The sequence below is a fragment of the Salvelinus namaycush genome, chromosome 11 (genome assembly GCF_016432855.1).
Source record: "Salvelinus namaycush isolate Seneca chromosome 11, SaNama_1.0, whole genome shotgun sequence".
In the NCBI taxonomy this organism is placed as follows: Eukaryota; Metazoa; Chordata; class Actinopteri; order Salmoniformes; family Salmonidae; genus Salvelinus; species Salvelinus namaycush.
Window position 1 is genome coordinate 4,176,476 of NC_052317.1, and position 25,637 is coordinate 4,202,112.

General features: G+C 42.5%; 1 protein-coding gene across 1 annotated transcript in view; it reads left to right on the forward strand.

The window, feature by feature from the left end:
- efr3a (EFR3 homolog A (S. cerevisiae)) overlaps positions 1-25,637 on the forward strand; it is a 221,032-nt gene that overhangs the window by 156,428 nt on the left and 38,967 nt on the right. Inside the window, exons 11-13 of the mRNA XM_039003647.1 lie at positions 3,276-3,390; positions 6,738-6,789; positions 25,108-25,280. Of these exons, the coding sequence (XP_038859575.1) occupies positions 3,276-3,390; positions 6,738-6,789; positions 25,108-25,280 (340 nt within the window). The remainder of the gene's footprint in view (positions 1-3,275; positions 3,391-6,737; positions 6,790-25,107; positions 25,281-25,637) is intronic.

Below are 25,637 nucleotides of genomic sequence, written 5' to 3' on the forward strand. Positions count from 1 at the left end.
TGGAGCGAAGGACACTGTGTCCTGGTGTTTTTGCTGTTCGTGCTTGTATCAAGATGACATCTAGATGGTTATCAATATTAGTTATTATTTCTTGAGTTGGCTATTATCCTACTTGCAATAAAATCATGGGAGGGAAAAATTGGCCAGGTTAGCTACTGCCCGCGACACCGTGATACTGCTGCCCAGTGCAAGCACCTCACGTCGGCAACCACCTCGATAAAACACTAGTCATTCGCTCCAGCTTGTCTTCGTGCTCCCCGAGGGCAGTAACTTTAGCTAATTGTCATGTAACATCCATATGAACACTAGTTATCTGTCATCGCAGATGAATGGGTAAACAAATATACAGTGGTTAAAAGTATATTTTTTGTCATAGTTGAGGGACACTAGCTATCTAACTAACCTAACTGTCGATAGCTATCGCCATAACAACGAAAAGCATCAAGTCGCGGTCTGGCTTCAAAAGATTAAGTCCAAAGTCTTGCTGTTGTTCAATGGTAAATCTCATCCGTAGCTGTACTTCATCTAGTCACAACCAGCTTTCTGTAGGTAAGACATTTTTTTCCCCAACTCTCCATATTGACCATTTTAGGACCGATTAACCCTGAAGTATCTATGGAGCACGGGAAGCCCATATTGCCATTCGAGGTGATTGTATAGGCCTTTATAGAGGCAACATCCTATGCTGCAAAGTATTTTAAGACATTAGGCCTACATTTACTGTTAGATTATTTTGTTACACGGTTAACTAGCAGGAAATTATATTTAAAGAGAAACTTTGGGATTTTCACAATGAGGCCCTTTATCTACTTCCCCAGAGTCAGATGAACTCATGGATACCATGCATGCTAGAATATATCCATATACTTCCAGTCATTGCGCTAACTCTAGTTAGCATTTGCTCTCAAAACTACTTACTTCTAACTTCCTTCATACTGGACACACAGACATAAAAATGGTATCCACTAGTTCATCTGACTCTGGGTAGTAGATAAAAAGGCCCTCATTGCCAAAATCTCAAAGTATCCCTTTAATTATCTGGCTAAAGGGTTTTGAGTTTCCACTTCCTCAGAGTCAGATGGTAAATTAGCCCCAAATTAAATGTAAATTTAATGTTTTTTTAATTATTGTCTATTTCGCAAAATAATCTAATAACCATATTTAGACAGTAAAGTTATAGCAACAATAGCGCAATTGTCAACCCATAATGAATGCCAATCACTGGTTAGGTGTTGCACATAAAAATACCATTATCTTTCCTGGTTGGACATGTTAGATTTAAATGTAAGCCTATCTAAAACATGTCTTGAATCATACCATCTCAATAGCGCTTTGAAGGACTTTAAAACATCTGCCAAATGTGACTCACCACCTGGATTCTGTCTTATGTAGCAAAGTTTTAAATGGCTTTTTTAGCGTGGGATAAAAGTAGAGACTCAGAGCAACAAAATTGTATATCATACACTGCATTTTTGAGGAACAGTGGGAAAGTAATTCTGCTTTGAAAGTTGATAAACTTGTAAACTCACTTTTGAGAAAATGGCCTTTTGAATGTTTTGGTATCTAGTGAAGAGCTCTTTGTCCACCCATCTCGTTTTGCTCTCGCAACGTTCAGAGTGCACACTTGACGCTCTGGACGATGATTTGTTTACCTCTCGATAATACGAAAACAGCCTAACCAGCTCCGCTGGCAACAATTTCATTACGCTTTTTTTGCAGACGTTTACTGACACCGGCCATATTCAACGGGTGTAGTACACTTTAGCTTAAGACCTCAAGCTAGCTTCCTAGCTAAGTAAACAACGTGTAAGATCACACATCTAACGTTAGCTAACGAGCCAGCCAGATAACGTTAGCTAGTTAAACAACAATGAACATAGTGCCAAATCATGTCGTTACTACCCTGCATGAATATGCTGGGAGCTAACCAACCAGGTTCCATGTTAGCTAGCTAACATTAGGCTCTAACCTGAAAAGCAAACGGCTCTGGGATACGAATAATGTCAGGTAGGGAGCTAGCTAGCTAGCTAATGGTACAATTTAGCTCGAAATGAAACCACTTTCTGTGAATCGTGTAATATCTTAAAATGTCAGAAACGTGTAATATCAGAAAATGTAGCTAGCTAACGCTAGACTATTTTACCTGTATACATCATCATGCATGATGGACGCATCGCCCTGTCACAGATGCCATGCCACGGTTGCCCTTAGTTTGAAGATGTAATCCGGAGACAGGTGTTTTCTCCATCTCTTTAGCTATCATAATTTAATTCCACTGATTTCAAAACTCGATCCTCCAGAAAGTGGAGAACAACACTTATGCAGCTCCACTACACAATAAAAAAATGTTAAGCCGCGTTCGACAGGATTACCAACAGACCAGTTTAAATAGACAGAAGCCTTCTTTATGGCAGACCAATCCAAACTCCTCTCTTGGCATGTCCAGCCCACTCAATATCTTAGCCAATCATGGCTATTGGGAAGGTTGCTGACTTTTTCTGTGGCTTAATTAAAAAATGTGATTCGTATTTACAGATGGCATACAAGTTTGTTATTAAGGCGCATGAAAGTTCACATGTTCGAGAAGGCATTTCTGCCAAAAAAACTTTTTGACATTTTGATTTAAAAAATTTAGTTAAAACGGCTCTCCAGTGAAGTCATGACTTGAGACATACGCCTAGTTTCCTGAATCGGGTCACAAATGATAACATTTATTTGAGTTAATCGCTGGATTGGCTGGGATTAATCGCATATTCAGAATTTGCTGAAATTGAGCTGTAATTTAAGATGTTTATACAAAAAGCATTACAGGAATATTGACGTCTTGTTTTTGTCCAAAGTAATATTAAGCAAAATCAGGTAAATTGATAAAGAACAATTTCTTTCATCTCCAACCAACTTGTTTTGACATGTAGATCATGTATTTTGGACGTTTTCAGACAATAAAATTAATCACAATCATTTAAAAAATATATTTTAAATTATGAAAATTTATGAAAATGTTGGTGCCACCACAGGAAAAAGTTATTCTGGAGCCCTCCTATATTTTTTTTATATTGATTTCCAGGCTGTTGAAATTGCAGAGGGTGACTTTTTAATGTTGACCTCGTAGTTACATGCATTTGAATTTGTATGCTCTACACACAGTATGATTGGAAATAACTTGTCTATGCGCCATTCCTGTGCCAAAGAGTGCCAAAGAAAAATATTTGCATCGTTTGACAATTTAACAGACAAAGTTTTGTAACGCATTCATTTACCCCATGGTCACACAGGGTTCTTTGGTGGCAACCTGCCAGACTACCAGCGTGCGGAAGTGATGATGTTCATCATGGGCAAGGTGCCCGTGTATGGCACCCCCTGCCACACCCTGGACACTGTGAAGATTGGGTGAGTCACACTCATTACCTCCACGCTACAGGGTTTCCCATGGACATTAGGTTCATCTCGGGGGTTCTCCTTTCTGACTCAGGAGTGACTGGTTTGGTACTAGGGTTTAATATTTTCCTGGTATTTTACAAATGCTTCATCCCAAGAACAAATCACTTTTCTTCCAGGTAACCCGGTATTTCCCGCCAAAATCGGAAGCATTATAAAGCATATAAATATGTCTGGATTTGATTAGAGCTTTGATCAGCATGAAAATTCTAACCTGATGCTGCCTGAGCCTCATGAGACATATATTAAATACATTTTATGACCCCTACATTAACGATATTTAATGAGACCAAGCCCAAAAATATCCCAAATGATGATGCCATTTTCCAATACATTTATGATATAGGCTACTGCACATTACGAACGACTGGAAAAACATAAAAGTCACCCAGTTTCGATCCGGCCACGATAGGTTATTTTAATACAATAGATAACGCATCCAAAACAGAAAGACAACGGTTAGAAATAATCCCAAAGTTGTTTGTCTGAATGCCCGCTCTCACCTTCAGCATAAAAAATGCAGACCATGCTGCAATGCTATCTGTCGGGGCCAGTGGGAATGCAGCTCTCTACTTTAGCTACGCTTGCTAGCTAACTAACTTTCATGGGCAACGATGAGCCAGCTAGTTAACATTAGCCTACTACATCTAGCTACATATTGAACTTCCATCCTCTCAGGCAAGGGGCACAGTGTATGAATTTATGGTTGGATAATAATCACCGTCATAATCATTGGCCAGTACGGAGAATTAAGGAAAACCACCAGTCCAAATCACTATCTCCATCTATGGCTAAGTTGGGAAAGGGACAACAATTCAACGAGATGCAACAATTCAAGTTTCTTTTCTAATTACGTTTAGCTTTTGATGTGATGTGATTGGTGTGAAGCCAAATCCAATATTATTTTATACTTTTTTATAGGGAGGCCAAATGCTCGCTGGCATCCCATGCATTCAATGGTACGGGCGGCAACAATGTCATACTCTTTTTGACCAGACAGCATCAGATAGATGGGCTACACATACAGAGACAGAGGGGCGCTGTTTCACTCGCTCAGCTGCTTTCTCCGGTGACATAAATTCAGCCTCTTGCAAATTGAAGTACAATTATGAAACAAAGAGAGACAAAATATAAATTATTTCGTTTTTTTCTTTGTCAAATTTATACGGAAGCCCGGCTTCCCTTAGCACTGATGAATACACACCACTGGATGACACACTTTTATGAGTTAGTAATGCAGAGGCACAGGTACTGTGCTTATGAAGGTGCTTATAAACATCTGGGTCAACACACTTCCAGGATGCCATTGGAATTTTTCATATTTTAAAATTTTTCTAGTAATTTCTAGTAATAATATAAGGATGTAGAAACGTTTTATTTGCATACTTGACTTTCCACACAGATGTACTATAGAGAATATACCTAGTTAGTAGAGTTATATGTTATACTATATATACAATTCCTTCAGAAAGTATTCAAACCCCTTGACTTATTCCACATTTTGATGTTTTACAGTCTGAATTCAAAATATATTAAAAATAATGGGTTGGGTAAGCCAGGTGGGTAAGCCTCTAAGAGCTTTCCACACCTGGATTGTGCCCATTATTATTTCAAAATTCATCAAGCTCTGTCGAATTGGTTGTTGATCCTTATTAGACAACCATTTAAGGTCTTGCCATAGAATTTCAAGTACCGTAATTGCTGGACTATTAAGCGCACCTGAATATAAGCCGTACCCACTGAATTTTTTACAAATATGTATTTTGTACATAAATAAACCGCACATGTCTATAAGCCGCAAGTGCCTACCGGTACATTGAAACAAATGAACTTTACACAGCCTTTAAACGAAACACGGCTTGTAACAAAAATAATTAGGCTTTTAAACGAAACACGGCTTGTAACAAAAATTAATAGGCTTTAACGAAACATGGCTTGTAACAAAAATAAAAAATAAATAGCAGTAAACAGTAGCCTACCAAGAAAGTCAAACTTCATTGCGGTGGCGATTGTTATGGCTTTCAGTCGGATCTGCACAGTTCCAACGTCTTATCATCGACTCATTAAGGCTCCCGTGCAGCAGCTCTATTTCCTTTTCCAACAGCCAGATCGATCGCCTTCAACTTGAAAGCTGCATCATATGCATTTCTCCGTGTCTTTGCCATGATGAGGGTGACAAAATGACTACCGTAATCAGAATGATGGCAAGTTTGAGCGCGCTCGATTTACGTCACATTATGTGACGGTGCTCAGTTTTTTGGCGGCATGAATCTTGTGGGGGGGGGAAAAAAAAAACATAAATTAGCCGCGTCATTGTATAAAGCGCGAGGTTCATAGCGTGGGAAAAAAGTAGCGGCTTATAGTCCGGAAATTACGGTAGGTTTAAGTCAAATTGTAACTCGGCCACTTGGTAAGCAACTCCAGTGTAGATTTGGCCTTGTGTTTTAGGCTTTTGTCCTGCTGAAAGGTGAATTCATCTCCCAGTATCTGGTGGAAAGCAGACTGAACCAGGTTTTCCTCTAGGATTTTGCCTATGCTTAGCTCCAATCTGCAAATGTTTTATCCTGAAACTCACCAGTCCTTAATGATTACACATATACCCATAATATGATGCAGCCACCTCTATGATTTGAAAATATGGAGAGTGGTGCTCAGTAATGTGTTGTATTGGATTTGCCCAATTTTTGTATTTAGGCCAAAAAGTTAATTTCTTTGCCACATTTCTTACAATATTACTTTAGTGCCTTGTTGCAAACAGAATGCATGTTTTGGAATATTTGTTTTCTGTACAGGCTTCCTTCTTTTCACTCTGTCAATTAGGTTGGTATTGTGGAGTATCTACAATGTTGTTGATCCATCCTCAGTGTTCTCTTATCACAGCCATTAAACTCTGTAACTGTTTTAATGTCACAATTGGCCTCATGGTGAAATCCCTGAGCAGTTTCCTTCCTCTCCGGCAACTGAGTTAAGAAGGATGCCTGTATCTTTGTAGTGACTGGGTGTATTGATACAACATCCAAAGTGTAATTAATAACTTCACCATGGTCAAATGGATATTCAATATCTGCTTACATTTTTTTTACCAACCTACCAATGGGTGCCCTTCTTTGCAAGGCATTGGAAAACCTCACTGGTCTTTGTGGTTCAATCTCTGTTTGAAATTCACTTACAGATAATTGTATGTTGTGGGATAGAGAAATGAGGTTTGTCATTAATAAAATATGTTAAACACTATTATTGCACACAGAGTGAGTCCCCCCCACCATTTGCTAACAAACTGTTGTTGATATTCCACTCAGGCACCAGGGCACCAAGCGTATCCAGGCCATGCTGCTGAGCTCGCTCATCATGGTGAGTACTTCTATCGCCTGATCCTTTATTCAATAGTACTGTCTAACGATAGCCGTATCCGCCTATCGGTATCACAACAGACTGATCAAGAATAGTGTCAATCGAGAAGAATGGCAACAGATTAATTCATTCATTGAGTCTATTCTAATTCTGCCTAAAGGGACCTCAATGTTCTCTGTTGGTATATCTGAGTAGCGCCGAAGTAGATGGTTGCCGTTTTACGATCCCGTAATCAATTGTGCATGTTTTTTCGCGTTATTTTGTACTTAATGTTTCTGCCACCATGTCTTATGACTGAAAAGAGCTTCTAGATATCATGACAGTGATTACTCACCCAATACTGGAGAATTACTTTTTCTTCTACGAGTCGGACGGGAAGTATTTACTTCAGACGCCCAACAAGGCCCTCATCCCCGTCATATGCAGGAGAAAGAGACAGAGGTATCATGGATGAAGATCCAGGTGCCTTGTAAGGATCCGTCGCCGAGAGGGTAATCTACCTTTACCATCGGTCCTATTAGCCAACGTACAATCAATTGATAATGAAATAGACGAACTACGATCATGTATATCCTACAAACGGGACATTAAAAACTGTAATATCTTATGTTTCACCGAGTCGTGGCTGAACGACGTCATGAATAACATACAGCTGGTGGGTTTTAAGCTTTCTCGGCAGGATAGAACAGTGATCTCTGGTAAGATAAGGCGTGATGGTCTATGTATATTTGTAAACAACAGCAGGTACACAAAATTTAAGGAAGTCTTGAGGTTTTGCTCGCCTGAGGTAGATTATCTCATGATAAGCTGTAGACCACACTATTTACCAAGAGAGTTTTCATCTGTATTTTTCGTGGCTGTCTACATACCACCACAAACCGATGCTGGCAATAAGACCGCACTCAGTTAGCTGTATACGGCCATAAGTAAACAGGAAAACGTTTCTAGTGGCCGGGGACTTAATGCAGGAAACACAAATCTGTTTTACCTAATTTACCTAATTTCTACCAGCATGTTAAATGTGAAACCAGAGGGGGAAAAAACTCTAGACCAACTTTACTCCATCTCTCCCTCGCCCTCCATTTGGTAAATCTGACCATAATTCCATCCTCCTGATTCCTGCTTACAAACAAAAACTAAAGCAGGAAGCACCTGTGACTCGGTCAATAAGAAAGTGGTCAGATGAGGCAGATGCTAAGCTACAGGACTGTTTTGCTAGCACAGACTGGAATATGTTCCGGGATTCTTCTGATGGAGTTGAGGAGTACATCACATCAGTCACTGGCTTTATCAATAAGCGCATTGATGACGTCATCCCCACAGTGACCGTACGTACATATCCCAACCAGAAGCCATGGATTACATGGGAACATCCACACTGAGATAAAGGCTAGAGCTGCCGCTTTCAAGGACTGGGACTGTAACCCGGAAAGCTTATAAGAAATCCAGCTATGCCCTCCGACAAACCATCAAACAGGCACAGCGTCAATACAGGACTAAGATTGAATCATACTACACCGGCTCCGAAGCTCGTCGGATGTGGCATGGCTTGCAAACTATTCCAGACTACAAAGGGAAGCACAGCCGCGAGCTGCCCAGTGACACAAGCCTACCAGATGAGCTAAATTACTTCTATGTTCGCTTCGAGGCAAGTAACACTGAAGCATGCATGAGAGCATCAGCTGTTCCGGACGACTGTGTGATCATGCTCTCCGTAGCCGATGTGAGTAAGGATCCGTCCCTTTTAAAAAATGTTGCCTAAAATGACATACCCAAATCTAACTGCCAGAAGCTCAGGCCCTGAAGCAAGGGTATGCATATTCTTGGTACCATTTGAAAGCAAACACGTTGAAGCTTGTGGAAATGTGAAAGGAATGTAGGAGAATATAACACAATAGATATGGTGAAAGGTAATATAAAGAAGAAAAAAAACTATTCTTTTGTACCGTCTTTGAAATGCAAGAGAGAGGCCATTGTTGGTAATCAATGCCCCTACTGTTGTGTCATCTGCAAACTTGATTGAGTTGGAGGCATTCTTTGACACGCAGTTGTGGGTGAACAGAGAGTACAGGAGGGGGCTGAGCATGTACCCCTTTGTGGGGCCCTAATGTGGAGGGTCAGCGAAGTGGAGATGATGTTTCCTACCTTCCACCTGGGAGCGGCCCGTCAAAGTCCACGACTCAATTGCACAGGGCGGGATTGAGACCCAGGGCCTCCAGCTTGATGATGCGCTTGGAGGGTACCATGGTGTTGAATGCTGAGCTGTTGTCAATGAACAGCATTCTTACATAGGTATTCCTTTTGTCCAGATGGGATAGGGCAGTGTGATGGCGATTACGTCGTCTGTGGACCTGTTGGGGCAGTGTGCAAACTGAAGTGGGTCTAGGGTGGCCGGTAAGGTGGTGGTGATATGATCCTTGACTAGCCTCTCAAAGCACTTCATGATGACAGAAGTGAGTGCTATGGGGCGGTAGTCATTTATTTCAGTTATCTTTGCCGCCTTGGGTACAGGAACAATGGTAGACATCTTGAAGCATGTGGGGACAACAGACTGGGATAGGGAGCGATTTAATATGTCTGTAAACACACCAGCCAGCTGGTCTGCGCATGCTTTGAGGACGCATCTAGGGATGCCATCTGTGCCAGCAGCTTTGCGGGTGTTAACGCGTTTACATGTTTTACTCACATCAGCCACGGAGAAGGAGGAGGGGGGGCACAGTCCTTGTTAGTGGGCCGTGACGGTGGCACTGTGTTATCCTCAAAGCGGGCAAAGAAGGTGTTTAGTTTGTCTTGAAGCGTCACGTCGGTGTGCGTGACGTGGCTGGATTTATTTTTGTACTCCATGATTTCCTGTAGACCCTGCCACATACGTCTCATGTCTGAGCCGTTGAATTGCGACTCCACCTTGTCCCTGTACTGGCATTTCGCTTGTTTGATTGCCTTGCGGAGGGAATAGCTACACTGTTTATATTTATACATATTCCCAGACCTCTTTCCATGGTTAAATACGGTAGATCGCGCTTTCAGTTTTGCATGAATGCCGCCATCCATCCATGGTTTCTGGTTAGGGTAGGTTTTAATAGTCACAGTGGGTACAACATCTTCAATACACTTCTTTATAAATGCACTCACCGAGTCAGCGTATAGGTCGATGTTGTTCTCTGAGGCTGACTGGAACATATTCCAGTCCGTGTGATCAAAACAATCTTGAAGCGGGGCTTCCGATTGGTCGGACCAGCGTTGAATGGTTCTCGTCACTGGTACGTCCTGTTTGAGTAGATGGCGTTGTGGTCGGATTTGCCGAAGGGAGGCCGGGGGAGGGCTTTGTATGCATCGCGGAAGTTAGAGTAGCAGTGATCGAGGGTATTGCGCATACGCGTAGAGCAATCAATAGGCTGGAAGAATTGTTCTCAAATTTGCTTTGTTAAAATCCCCAGCTACAATAAATGCACCCTCAGGATGTATGGTTCCCAGTTCACATATAGTCCAGTGAAGTTCCTTGATGGCCGTCTTGGTGTCTGCTTGGGGGGGAATGTACACAGCTGTGACTATAACTGACGAAAATGATCTTGGTAGGTAAAATGGCTGCCACATGATTGTAAGGAATTCTAGATCAGGTGAGCAAAAGGTCTTGAGTTCCAGTATGTTGTTATGATTACACCATGAGTCGTTAATCATAAAGCATACACCCCCGCCCTTCCTTTCCCAGAGAGGTGTTTATCTCTGTTGGCGAGATGCAAGGAGAAGCCCGGTGGCTGAACCGATTCCGACCATATATTCCGAGAGAGCCATGTTTCCGTGAAACAGAGAATGTTACGATCTCTGATGTCTCTCTGGAAAGCAACCCTTGCTCAAATTTTATTTACCTTGTTGTCAAGAGACTGGACATTGGCTCGGGAGCGGTGTGCGATGTACACGTCTACAGAGCCTGGCCAGATGGCCACTTCATCTGCCCCTATTTCCGGCGTCGTTGTTTTGGATCACCTACTGGTATTAGTTCCATTGTCCTGGGTGGTGGTCCGAACAGAGGATCCGCTTCGGCAAAGTCGTATTCCTGGTCGTAATGTTGGTAAGTTGACGTTGCTCTTATATCCAATAGTTCTTCCCGGCTGTATGTAGTAAGACTTAAGATTTCCTGGGGTAACAATGTAAGAAATAATACATAAAAAAACAAAATACTGCATAGTTTCCTAAGAACTCGAAGCGAGGCTACCATCTCTGTCGGCGCCATGCTTAGCTCATCACTAAGCTAAGGACCCTGGGACTAAACACCTCCCTCTGCAACTGGTTCCTGACAGGCCGCCCCCAGGTGGTAAGGGTAGGTAACAACACATCCGCCCACGCTGATCCTCAACATGGGGGCCCCTCAGGGGTGCGTGCTCAGTCCCCTCGAGTACTCCCTGTTCACTCTTGAATGCATGGCAAGGCATGACTCCAACACCATCATCAAGTTTGCCTATGACACAACAGTGTCACAATAGGCCTGATCACCAACAACGATGAGACCGCCTGTAGGGAGGTGGTCAGAGACCTGGCTGTGTGGTGCCAGCCAGGACAACATCCTCTCCCTCAATGTGATCAAGACAAAGGAGATGATTCTGGACTATCTCATCGATGGGGCTGCAGTGGAGCAGGTTGAGAACTTCAAGTTCTTTGGTGTTCATATCACCAACAAACTATCATGGTCCAAACACACTAAGACAGTCATGAAGAGGGCATGACAAAGCCTATTCCCCCTCAGGAGACTGAAAAGATTTGGCATGGGTCCTCAGATTCTCAAAAGGTTCACAGCTGCACCATTGAGAGCATCCTGACGGGTTGCATCACTGCCTTGTATGTCAACTGCTCGGCCTCTGACCGCAAGGCACTACAGCGGGTAGTGCATACGGCCCAGTACATCACTGTGGGTCAAGCTTCCCGCCATCCAGGCCCTAAAAATTGTCAGACTCCAGCCACAATAGTCATAGACTGTTCTTTCTGCTACTGCACGGCAAGCGGTACCAGAGCGCCAAGTCTAGGTCCAAAAGGCTTCTTAACAGCTTCTACCCCCAAGCCATAAGGCTCCTGAACAGCTAATCAAAGGGCTACCCAGATCCCTCTTTTACGCTGCTGCTACTCTGTTTATTATCTATCTAATTATTGTTGTAACTCTATATTTTAACGTTTAACATTGACATCATACGATTTGTCATAAGCATGTATTCACAGTGTATTCGGAAAGTATTCAGACCCCTTGACTTTTTCCACATTTTGTTATGTTACAGCCTTATTCTCGGGCTCCCGAGTGGCGTAGCGGTCTAATGCACTGCGTATCAGTGTGAGAGGTGTCACTACAGTCCCTGGTTTGATTCCAGGCTGTATCACATCCAGCCGTGATTGGCCCAGCGTCGGCTGGATTTGGCCGAGGTAGGCCGTCATTGTAAATAAGAATTTGTTCTTAACTGACTTGCCTAGTTAAATAAAGGTTAAGTTCTAAAATTGTTTTTTTTTTTAAATAAACTCAGTTATCTACACACAATACACCATAATGACAAAGCGAAAACAGGTTTTTAGACATTTTTGCGAATTTATTAGAAATGAAAACAGAATCACTTTATTTACATACGTATTCAGACCTTTTGCTATGAGACTTGAAATTGAGCCCTGGTGCATCCAGTGTCCAGTGATCAGCCTGGATGTTTCTACAACTTGATTGGAGTCCACCTGTGGTAAATTAAATTGATTGGACATGATTTGGAAAGGCACACAGCTGTCTATATAAGGTCCCACAGTGCATGTCAGAGCAAAATCCAAAGCCATGAGATAGAAGGAATTGTCCGTAGAGCTCCGAGACAGGATTGTGTCGAGGTACAGATCTGGGGAAGTGTAGCAAAACATTTCTGCAGCATTGAAGGTTTCCAAGAACACAGTGGCCTCCATCATTCTTAAATGGAAGAAGTTTGGAACCACAAAGACTTTCCCAAGAGCTAGCCGCCTGGCCAAACTGAGCAATCGGGGAGAAGGGCCTTGGTCATGGAGGTGTCCAAGAACCCGATGGTCACTCTGACAGAGCTCCAGAGTTCCTCTGTGGAGATGGTTGTCCTTCTGGAAGGTTCTCCTATCTCTGCAGCACTCCACCAATCAGGCCTTTGTGGTAGAGTGGCCAGACGGAAGACATTCCTCAGTAAAAGGCACACGACAGCCTGCTTGGAGTTTGCCCAAAGGCACCTAAAGACTCTCAGACCATGAGAAACAAGGTTCTCTGGTCTGATGAAACCAAGATTGAACTCTTTGGCCTGAATGCTAAGCATCACATCTGGAGGAAACCTGGCACCATCCCTACGGGATGGTAACATCATGCTATGGGGATGTTTTTCAGCGGCAGGGACTGGGAGATTAGTCAGGATCAAGGCAAAGATGAACTGAGAAAAGTACAGAGAGAGATCCTTGATGAAAACCTGCTCCAGAGCGCTCAGACTGGGACTAAGGTTCACCTTCCAACAACGACCCTAAGCACACAGCCATGAGAACGCAGGAGTGGCTTCGGGACATGTCTCTGAATGTCCTTGTGGCCCATCCAGAGCCTGTACTTGAACCCAATTGAACATCTCTGGAGAGACCTAAAAATAGCTGTGCAGCAACGCTCCCCATCCAACCTGACAGAGCTTGAGAGGATCAGCAGAGAAGAATGGGGGAAACTCCCCAAATACAGGTGTGACCAGTTTGTAGCGTCATACCCAAGATGACCCGATGCTGTAATCGCTGCCATAGGTGTTTCAACAAAGTACTGAGTAAAGGGTCTGAATACTTATGTAAATGTGATATTTAAGTTTTTTTTATTTAATAAATTTGCAACAAAAAAAACTAAAAATTGCTTTGTCATTATGGCGTATTGTGTGTAGATTGAGGTGGGGGGGGAAAAAACAATTTAATAAATTTGAATAAGGCTGTAACGTAACAAAATGTGGAAAAAGTAAAGGGGTCTGAATACTTTCCGAAGGCACTGTAAGCATTATCATCTCTTAATGATCCTGACTAAACAGCTATTTATTTTTTTGTCAGTTAGGAATTTACTACATTGGAGAGAGACTGAATGTATTATAAGCCTTACTAAAATACATCATGTGAATATGCATAAACATTCCATATCAAGGAATGATAGTTCATGGAAGAATCGGTCCATGTTAATTATAGTCCTGTGGCTTAGTTGGTATGAGCGTGGCACTAGCAACGCCAAGGTCGTGGGTTCAATCCCAGCAGGGATCAAATACACACCAATGTATGCACTACTGTAAGTTGCTTTGGGTAAAAGCATCTGCTAAGTGTCATTTATATTCTACAGTATATGTAATATTATTTTAGACATATTGAAGTGTTATTCTCTAGAGATGGGCTCGGTTATTTGAATATCCAAACAGATGTTATTATTCGATCATTTGTATTCATAAAAAAAAAATGATAGGCCTATTTTAACAATGAAAAGGCGTTGTAAAAATGTTTTTACTTTAACCGTTGAAAAACGATATTCCAAGTGTAAATACTGGAAAGTAAACACAAAAAAAGTGAGCAAAAAAACATTTATTTTAGATACAATAGCGAAATTCAAGGAGTTCGCAATTCATTGAGTTTATTCGATGGGGGTGCTCAGTCATCGGCCTCCCCCTTGCTTGCGGGACCAATAGAGGACAAAAAAGCAAATGCCTCCATCACACAGCAAGTGCTCAGGTTAAAAACATACGTTAAACACACGTATTTCTACTATCCGGATATCCAAATACATTTTATGATATTGTAACCCAATAGTACCTTGTAATAAGAATTAAGGATAAGTCACCATGTACTTCACCATGTACACGTTTTATTATTCTCATTGCAGTTTTAAATAAGTCAAAAATAAATATATATTCTTTGAGCTGTAGCATATAGTAATACTGTGACAGTAAGTCCGTATGTATTGACTTATGTTTTCAGTAAAACAATGGCAACATCCGTACATCAAACCAACACAATTATGCAAATGCTATAACGCTCTATTTTTGGTGTATACCATGAAGCTCCTATGGTTGTGCACAAGCTAAAATAAATATAAACAACCTTGTATATTAATCAAATGTTTCCTTTTCAAATAGATGAGATGAGGAAACAGTCCCACGTAAGTCCCTCACAAACAGTGATTTCGCTGGTGATTACAACAAACTGCTTCCTCCAGCTTCCGTGACATTGTTGGAAGGAAGACAAATGTTCAATATGTGCCTATCATGGAAAATTATATTTCAGGCACATGCAATGTTCAAAAGCATAAATACGATGCATTGGCTAAATATGCTTAATGCTGAATTAAGTTTAATATGAGGAGCTGCAAGGTGCATTTGTCTACTTGCATAGAGTAATTACAACATGATAAACAGCTAATGCATTCCAATGTAATTCTAAGACATTAGCTGTAAATCGTTCCACTGCTGAAAAGTGACCAAAACAATATACTGATGCCTGAAGCTGTCTTAGTGATACACCCCCTGTTATTGTATTCTAGTGATAAACCTAGTAAATCTGCATGTCGGTTACAATATTATTTGAATATTGAAATTATTTCAAATGCTCAGCCCTATTATACTCCCTATAAAGGAATGCTGAAGGGCGGAAAGCTTCATTCACTCTCATTCCCTGCAATGTTAATTAACTCCCTGTGTCTCTCCAGTGTGTGTGTGTGTGGCTCCCACCTTGTCAGGTTAGCTCGGTCTATATTCCCCGCTGTTCTGTTAAGCCTCTCTCTTGTTCAACTGACTGCTGTACGAGATGGCTATACGCAGGTGGAAAAAAGCCCCTAAGGCAGAGGAAACGTTCACACGGAGAAGACTTTACACACACACACACACCACACACATACTGTATGTGCGCTCAGACACGTGTTACATATGCACATTCTCCTATATTTTTCCCATGACGCATATGTCACACACTCCTCCTTTTCCCATGGGGCATCTGCACGATCGACCGGGGGCTAGGAGGGTGCCGTATTGCAAAGTCAATCTCCTCGCTCGCTTTTCTGCTGCTTTCCCGTGCAGCTGGAAGATAGGGACATTTTTTTAAACATATTTCTAACCATGCAGCTGCAGATGGGTCCGAGGCAACTGGGATCAGCACATGTAACACAAACTCGACTTATGAGTCTAAGATGGGGGTGTTGGGGTGGGAGACTCATTTGTTATGTTTTCTTTCTCACTTCATCATGTACTGTACACACAAGGAATACAGATGTTCCTACTGGAGCATGTGCACAGTGCACACACACCTTTTCTCTGTACATATGATGCCGGGACACTAGTCACCACACACACACACACAGGGAGGTAAAAAAAAAAAAAAAGGGGATTTTGACGCAGACAGGCCCACCAAAACCGGCACGCGGTTACTCCACCGCCCCCACCCCGCCGACACACGCAGTACACACACCAGCCCCTAATACCACCACCTAGCTGCATCAAAGCTATTGTACAAAAATCAGTACTATTTTCAGGGTGCTACAAAACACACACACAAACTCTTTACACTGTTATAAGAGTTCTACAGAACACATACTGAATTGTCATGATTGAACAACATTCCATCTGAAGCATAAAACAAAACAGAGGAGGTATAATAGCTAGAATGCTCACGGAGACAGAACACTGTCTGGCTGCTTCTCAGGGAGGGCTGGCTGGTTTTAAAGAGGCAGTGCAGTTAAAAACATGTTTTCCAGTTTTTCGCAAGATGTTTCGACACTATGAGGTCAAAATAACACAATGAAATGGTGAAAATTATGACAGTCATTTTTGTGTAAAAATAAAAAGGCCTGACATTTTTGTGTAAAAAACACATGGATTTTCAGCCTGTTCGGGTGGGATGTAATTTTGGACCACCGCATAACGTCACCCGGAGATCTGATTATAATAAGTGAATTAACATTAATCGTTTATTTACATATTCCCTTCTAGTTTTAGTGCTGGTCCCGCCCAAAAGCAAGAGAGATTGTGCAGAATGGCTGCCTTTGCACAGTATTCCCTCCAAACAATCACATCGTCTGATTTGGCTTCGATTTATTTTTCATAATCAACTGTCAGAGAAGTTGAGTCGAACCTCCGGCACAGCATACTTTGCATCGGACTACATTGCAAATCAGGCTAGGTACACGTGGATTTCCCAGCAGTTCCATCAAGCATCGCATTGATTTTCAAATCGGCAGCAGCATCAACCATTCATGAAGTAAGTGTCTAGATATTTATTTTTCTCTTATAAGTAAAGGACATGCTATTCATGGGTAGCATCATTCATCACAATATTGTTTTGAATGTTGTCTTGAGGACTGATGCCCAAATGAACGTTATAGTAGCTACTCAATGGCATTCTCTGAGCCGCCATGTGCTGATGAAGATGACTGATGCTGATGACTTTTTGTCTAAAGTGCATTATAGTGACTTGGAAAAAATATGACATTTATAAAGGTCCCAAATCATTAGTAGGAAAACCTTTTGTCATCAATATGATGGAGTATAAATGTAGCTTGCCACAAGATACCGACCCTACCGTTACGCTTGTTTACACTGAGCTACACTGGAGTCTAAACGCAATTATGGTTACGTTAAGACACCGTTGAGCCGGCGTAAAAATGGGTCGTAAAACGTACCTTTGCAGCGATGGGATATGCCAAAACGTACCTTTGCAGCGATGGGATATGCCACTGTACTCCGAATTGTACCTTTATCCATACTGCTCCATCGAGAAGACTGGCTGCTGTGGCTACTGCTAGCTAGCATGAGGACGAAATGGACAGTTTTCTAGGAAAACTAGCAGTATTTCAATCTTCTCGATGGAGCAGTGTAGATAAAGGTAAAAGTTGGAGTACAGTTGCATATCCCATGCCTGCATTGAGGTACGCTTTCCAACCCGTATTTCGCACCGACTCCACGGTGTCTTTATGTAACCATGATTGCGTTCTAACCCCAGTGCAGCTCGGTGTAAACAAGCGTAACGGTAGGGTAGGTATCTTCTGGCAACTTTAGCTACCTACTTAGGATTGAAGGACTGGATTTTAGCTAGCGAACATTGGCATTGCTAGCTAGCTATTTTTTTATGAACTTTTCTAGCTATGGCAATTGACGTCTCTCTAGAGTAAATTTGTTTACATGATAATGATGGCAAAGTTATTTCCTACTAATTACTTGCCTACATTAGCTATGTCATCATATTTACAGGCCACTATTATGTCACTTCAGATAATGTTAGCTAGATTGATAGCTACCAGTCTGTGAGCTAACTAATGGTAGCTAGCCTGTTGACTGTTGTTCAAGCTGCAGTCAGTCACCCAATGGACCAAGGTAGCCTACTTGATTTAGCTCGTGTCTTGTCATTTTTTTATGTTTGTTTTCTTTGGCAGTATGTCATTAGGTATTGGAGCTAAAACTAACTTGCTTGTAATTGGATTTGTAGCTACTAGCCTGCCAGCCAGAAGAGAGAGGGTAGCTTATTATTATTATTAGCGAGCACAATCTCTCATTAGGTGTATGTTTATCTGTGATATGATTGCTAAAAAAATTTGAATGAATATATAACCCTTATGATAGATCATAGGACTTATGGAAGCTCAGGCTGGAGGTATAGCTGGTCAGACTTTGCTACAAGCATACAGTACCAGTCAAAAGATTGGACACACCTACTCATTCAAAGGTTTTTCTTTATTTTTACTATTTTCAAACTTTTGACTGGTACTGTACATGATTATATTATTTCAGTTATCGACTATCAGATATTAAATTGTTACGTTTTCGCAGATGTGATAGTGAAAAGCTTTGTATTGTACAATTTTACTTTTGTCACCTTGCCGACAGGTTGATAACTTGTAACTACACAATTCCCTTCCATTCATCCCTGTTCTTATGTGCTAAAGGGTCATCGCTGAGGAAGGCCTGCAGGATGAGGAGGACCATGAGATCATGGACATCTTGAATGAAAATGCCTTTTATGAGGAGCTACTTGGTGAAGACTAGAGAGCTCCAGAGTTCCTCTGTGGAGATGGGAGAACCTTCCAGAAGGACAACCATATCTGGTTGTCTCCCATCTCCACAGAGGAACTCTAGAGTTCTGCCAGTGACCATCGGGTTCTTGGTCACCTCCCTGACCAAGGCCCTTCTCCCCCGATTGCTCAGTTTGGCCGGGTGGACAGCTCTAGGAAGAGTCATGGTGGTTCCAAACTTCTTCCATTTAAGAATAATGGAGGCCACTGTGTTCTTGGGGACCTTAAATGCAGCAGACTTTTTTTGGTACCCTTCCGCAGATTTTTGCTCTGACTTGCACTGTCAACTGCGGGACCTTTATAGACATGTGTGTGCGTTTCCAAATCATGTCCAATCAATTGAATTTGCCACAGGTGGACTCCTATCAAGTTGTAGAAACATTTCAAGGATGATCACTGGAAACAGGATGCACCTGAGCTCAGTTTTGAGTCTCATAGCAAAGGGTCTGAATACTTATGTAAATAAGATTTTTTATTTTTAATACATTTGCAAAAATTTCTACAAACCTGTTTTTTCTTTGTCATTATGGGGTATTGTGTGTAGATTGCTGAGGGGGAAAAAATATTTAATCAATTTTAGAATAAGACTGTAACGTAACAAAATGTGGGAAAAGTCCAAGGGTCTGAATACTTTCCAAAGGCACTGTGGAGCACTTTGGTAGTTTACAATAAAGAAAACTGAATTGCAGTATATCTGTTTATTATGTTATGTAAATAACTGAGAAGAGAATTCATAAAGAAGGACAACAACCTTTCATTGCAGTCTGGTTTCTTTATTTACTTTCAACAACAAAATTCAAGTGTTTACTCATTAGAATATTTTTTGTAAGTTATAATCTCCAGTATCATCACAGTCTATTTCACAAAATGATGAAATAGACTTTGTGATGATGATGAAGAGTATACCATGGGCAATTGCGTCTGAGGCCTTACACAGCAAGTAATACCATGTATACTTAGTATTGCTTACTGTGTTTGGCTTCAGACGCAGAGGCCTATACTCTGCCCTGTATATAATCATGGTATTCTGCAATGAAGAGAGAGCAGATAGGGTATAGGCCAGGATGGTCCACCATGCAAACAGGCTGTTCTGGTCGTGCATCTTCTGGTGACCTATTGAAAATAGTACAACAATGATATAACAAATTAAGATGCATTGTGTATGCCTTTTTGTTTTGATGACAAGGCAAAGTAGCCTACACCTACTTTGGCTCCCGAGTGGCACAGCGGTCTAAGGCACTGCATATCAGTGCTAGAGATGTCATTACAGACCCTGATTCGATTCCAGGCTGTATCACAACCGGCCGTGATTGGCCTAGCGTCGTCCGGTTTTGGCCAAGGTAGGCCGTTATTGTAAATAAGAATTTGTTCTTAACTGAGTTGCCTGGTTAAATAAAGGTTAAATAAAACCTGTGGAAGTTCGTCACTTTAAGGTCCAACTCCAGCTCCAACTGACAGGTAGAATACCATGTGCCTTTGTTGTTTTTTGAAGGGGTAAGGGAGCGGCTGGAAAAACACCTCTGAAGCCTAGAATAATAAAATTAATTTCAAATGAATTATAAAGGCCCAATATTTTGTTAAAATACAAACAACACAGAAGCAGCCCTGTCATTTGATCAAATGAGTGAATAATATTAATAATAAATAATAATAGGAGACAGTACAGGTCCATCAAACCTGGGACCAAGAGACTGAAAAACTATCTCTGGGCCATCAGACAGTTAACTAGTCACCACTAGCCAGCTTCCGCCCAAAATCCTGCTCTTAACTTTAGTCACTGTTACTAGCAGGCTACAACAAGGTACTCAAACCTGCACCTTAGAGACTGCTGCCCTATGTACATAGTCATTGAACACTGGTCAATTTAATAATGTTTACATACTGTTTTACCCACTTCATAAACTCAGCAAAAAAAGAAACGTCCTCTCACTGTCAACTGCGTTTATTTTCAGCAAACTTAACGTGTAAATACTTGTATGAACATAAGATTCAACAACTGAGACATAAACTGAACAAGTTCCACAGACATGTGACTAACAGAAATGGAGTAATGTGTCCCTGAACAAAGGGGGGTCAAAATCAAAAGTAACAGTCAGTATCTGGTGTGGCCACCAGCTGCATTAAGTACTGCAGTGCATCTCCTTATGGACTGCACCAGATTTGCCAGGTCTTGCTGTGAGTTGTTACCCCACTCTTCCACCAAGGCACCTGCAAGTTCCCGGACATTTCTGGGGGTAATGTCCCTAGCCCTCACCCTCCGATCCAACAGGTCCCAGACCTGCTCAATGGGATTGAGATCCGTGCTCTTCCCTGGCCATAGCAGAACACTGACATTCCTGTGTTGCAGGAAATCACACACAGAACGAGCAGTATGGCTGGTGGCATTGTCATGCTGAAGGGTCTTGTCAGGATGAGCCTGCAGGAAGGGTACCACAGGAGGAGGAGGAGGATGTTTTCCCTGTAACGCACAGCGTTGAGATTGCCTGCAATGGCAACAAGCTCAGTCCGATGATGCTGTGACACAGCGCCCCAGACCATGACGGACCCTCCACCTCCAGATCAATCCTGCTCCAGAGTACAGGCCTCGGTGTAACGCTCATTCCTTCGACGATAAATGCGAATCCGACCATCACACCTGGTGAGACAAAACCGCGACTCGTCAGTGAAGAGCACTTTTTGCCAGTCCTGTCTGGTCCAGCGACGGTGGGTTTGTGCCTATAGGCGATGTTGTTGCCGGTGATGTCTGGTGAGGGCCTGCCTTACAACAGGCCTACAAGCCCTCAGTCCAGCCTTTCTCAGCCTATTGCGGACAGTCTGAGCACTGATGGAGTGATTGTGCGTTCCTGGTGTAACTTGGGCAGTTGTTGTTGCCATCCTGTACCTGTCCGCAGGTGTGATGTTCGGATGTACCGTTCCTGTGCAGGTGTTGTTACACGTGATTTGCCACTGCGAGGACGATCAGCTGTCTGTCCTGTCTCCCTGTAGCGCTGTCTTAGGCGTCTCACAGTACGGACATTGCAATTTATTGCCCTGGCCACATCTACAGTCCTCATGCATTCCTTGCAGCATAACTAAGGCACGTTCACGCAGATGAGCAGGGACCCTGGGCATCTTTCTTTTGGTGTTTTTCAGAGTCAGTAGAAAGGCCTGTTTAGTGTTGTAAGTTTTTATAACTGTGACCTTAATTGCCTACCGTCTGTAAGCTGTTAGTCTCTTAACGACCGTTCCACGGGTGCATGTTCATTAATTGTTTATGGTTCATTGAACAACCATGGGAAACAGTGTTTAAACCCTTACAATGCCATTGAGGGTGAATGGGCTAGACTATAGATTTAAGTGCCTTTAAACAGGGTATGGTAGTAGGTGCCAGGCGCACCGCTTTGAGTGTGTCAAGAACTACAACGCTGCTGGGTTTTTCATGCTCAACAGTTTCCCCTGTATGTCAAGAATGGTCCACCATTCCAAGGACATCCAGCCGACTTGACACAACTGTGGGAAGCATTGGAGTCAACATGGGCCAGCATCCCTGTGTAACGTTTTCTATACCTTGTAGAGTCCATGCCCCGACGAATTGAGGCTGTTCCGAGGGCAAAAGGGGGTGCAACTCAAGTTATTCCAATTACATATATTAATATTCCGGACTCTGACATTGGTCGTTTTAATATTTCTATATTTCTTTTTATTTTGGGTATTTGCGTGTATTGTTCTGTATTGTCAGGTATTGCTGTACTGTTGGAGCTAGGAACATAAGCATTTCGCTACACCCGCAATAACGTCTGCAAAATATGTGTACACAACCAATAAGGTTTGATTTTGAGGACACAAGCTCAATTGCATAGTAAAAATCTGATGAAAATATTTATCATATGATGTATGATGTTGAACAAAAGTTGAGGAATAGAGCTTGAAATGACTGATAAACGGGTTAGCTGACAAGGTCACGGAAACGATGTGTAAGCTTCAATGGGCCAAAAGGCAGTGTGTTGTTGTGATTCTGGATGGCCAGATAGCAACTATGACAAGAAGCAGCCATGTGGGGAATCATAGGTGGCTCGTTTCAGCTAGTTTTATCTTGTTCTTGATACTATGTCTTGTTATCAAATTTTATTGGTCACATTCACATTGTTAGCAGATGTTAATGCGAGTGTAGCGAAGTGCTTCTAGTTCTGACTATGCAGTAATATCTCACAAGTGATCTAACAAATTCACAACAACTATCTTTTACACAAATGTAAAGGGATGAATAGAATATGTACATATAAATAGATGGATGAGCGATGGCGTGCGCCATAGGCAAGATGCAGTAGATGGTATAGAATACAGTATATACATATGAGATGAGTATTGTAGGATATGTAAACGTTATTAAAGTGGCGTTATTTAAAGTGACTAGTGATACCTTTATTAAGTCCATTTATTTAAGTGACCAGAGATTTGAGTCTGTATGTTGGCAGCAGCCTCAATGTTAGTGATGGCTGCTGAACCGTCTGATGGCCTTGAGATAGAAGCTGTTTTTCAGTCTCTCAGTCCCAGCTTTGATGCACCTGTACTGACCTCGCCTTCTGGATGGTAGCGGGGTGAAAAAGCAGTGGCTCGGGTGTTTGTTGTCCTTGATGATCTTTTTGACCTTCCTGTGACATCGGGTGGTGTAGGTGTCCTGGAGGGCAGGTAGTTTGCCCCCGGTGATGCGTTGGGCAGACCGCACTACCCTCTGGAGAGCCTTGCGGTTGTGGGCGATGCACTTTCCGTACCAGGCGACGATACAGCCCGATGGATGCATCTGGATGCATCTGTAATAGTTTGTGAGTGTTTTAGATGACAAGCCAAATTTCTTCAGCCTCCTGAGGTTGAAGAGGCTCTGTTGCGCCTTCTTCACCACGCTGTCTGTGTGGGTGGACCATTTCAGTTTGTCCGTGATGTGTACGCCAAGGAACTTTCCAACTTCTCCACTACTATCCCGTCGATGGGGGGGCTTCTGCTGTTTCCTGTAGTCCACGATCATCTCCTTTGTTTTGTTGACATTGAGTGAGAGGTTATTTTCCTGACACCATACTCCGAGGTCCCTCACCTCCTCCCTGTAGGCCGTCCCGTCGTTGTTGATAATCAGGCCTACCACTGTAGTGTCGTCTGTAAACTTGATGATTGAGTTGGAAGCGTGCATGGCCACGCAGTCATGGGTGAACAGGAAGTACTTAAGGACCTGAAGCGAGGCGACCATCTCTGTCAGCGCCATGTTTTGACTGATGGCACAATAATGCTAATATGGTTAGCTAGCTAATTACCAACAACTGTAACGATGGCTCCCCATTGCCTACCGCTTTGGCTGCACAGACTTTGCTTGTGCTCACAATAGTCGGCTGCGGCATCCCCCTCTGCATGGGCTATATGCACATTGACGTTGGCACTGGCACTAGTAGCATCACTACCTAATACGCCGGTTAATTTCCTACATTTGGCTGCATCTGACCCAAGGGACTTTACTTTTTTGTCCCTTAACTTTTCAGCCCCAGCTTTGCGTTTTTTACTGTGTTGATTTGGGATTTTGCGTAAGCTGACTGCTATTGATAGCCACGAGACGTTGATGTAGCTATGTCACTCAGTGTCAGTGTGTATGTGAGGGAAGGGGCCTGGGCTAAGGACTGCAGCCGCTGCACAGAGGGAGGAATGGACCAACGTGTCGCTCAACTTCTCAGCCCCCACTATAATTTGGACCATTGGGCCGGCCCAGTCAAACAGCCTGGGCCGGGAGATGCACATTTTCCTGGTTATATTGCCATTCCGCTACTGCACACACACACACACACACACACACACACACACACACACACACACACACACACACACACACCAGTGTCCTCCCTTTTGTCACCTCATCATGTCGACCAGACAGAAGGGTCACAGTGCAGTGACATTTTGCTCAATCTGAAATCCGCTCGGATCAGGCCACTCGCATGCTCTGTTATTGAAAGAGAAGCATGTTGGCAGAGCTCAACCTCGCCAGTCTGTCGGTGGTGGCGATACAATAAACACCTGCCACCTGTCAATTACGTGTGATTGATTGGAATGTGGAAATATGCTGGAGTGTACACTCTAACACTCTTCAACCATGAAATATACATATACCAAGACATTTATCCAGAAATGTATGTAAAATTGAAATGTATATCATGATATAGATGTACGGTATGTATCCTTTATCAGAAATTGTACATTGTATGTTATTGACACATAATATATATAGACTGTGATCAAGCCTGACCTTTCCCCCTGACACCTTTGCTGTACCTCAGGTGACCTCTGGTTTCAAGTCCAAGACCATGGTGGCAGCGCTGCCCGCACCCTTCCTGGACCCACTCTTCTCCATTTCACTCATGGAGGACTGCGAGCTTCGCCAGTTGGTCCTTGAGATCCTGCTTAACATCATCGATCGCCACGACAACCGTGCCAAGCTGCGGGGCATCAGGTAACAGCTGGTGTCAAAATGTCCACTGCCGGTGTCGGGTGTTCCGCTGGTGTGCATACTCCCCCCGATCGCTTTTAGTTGTTTTGTTTGAGGTTGTACGTTATCTTAATTGATTGTAGGCTGCTCTGGGTAAGAGCGTCTGCTAAATTAACAAAATGTAATGCACAGTGCCTATTGAAATTCTAAACAACCCTTGCACATTCTTCATATTATGCTGCCTTAAAATGTAATCTAAAAATATAGTTTTTTTCCTACAGATCTACACAACCTACTCTTTCAAAGTAAAAAAAAAAAAAAAAAAAATGTTTAACGTTTTCAAAAAATATATATATACAATGAAGATGTATTGATTGCGTA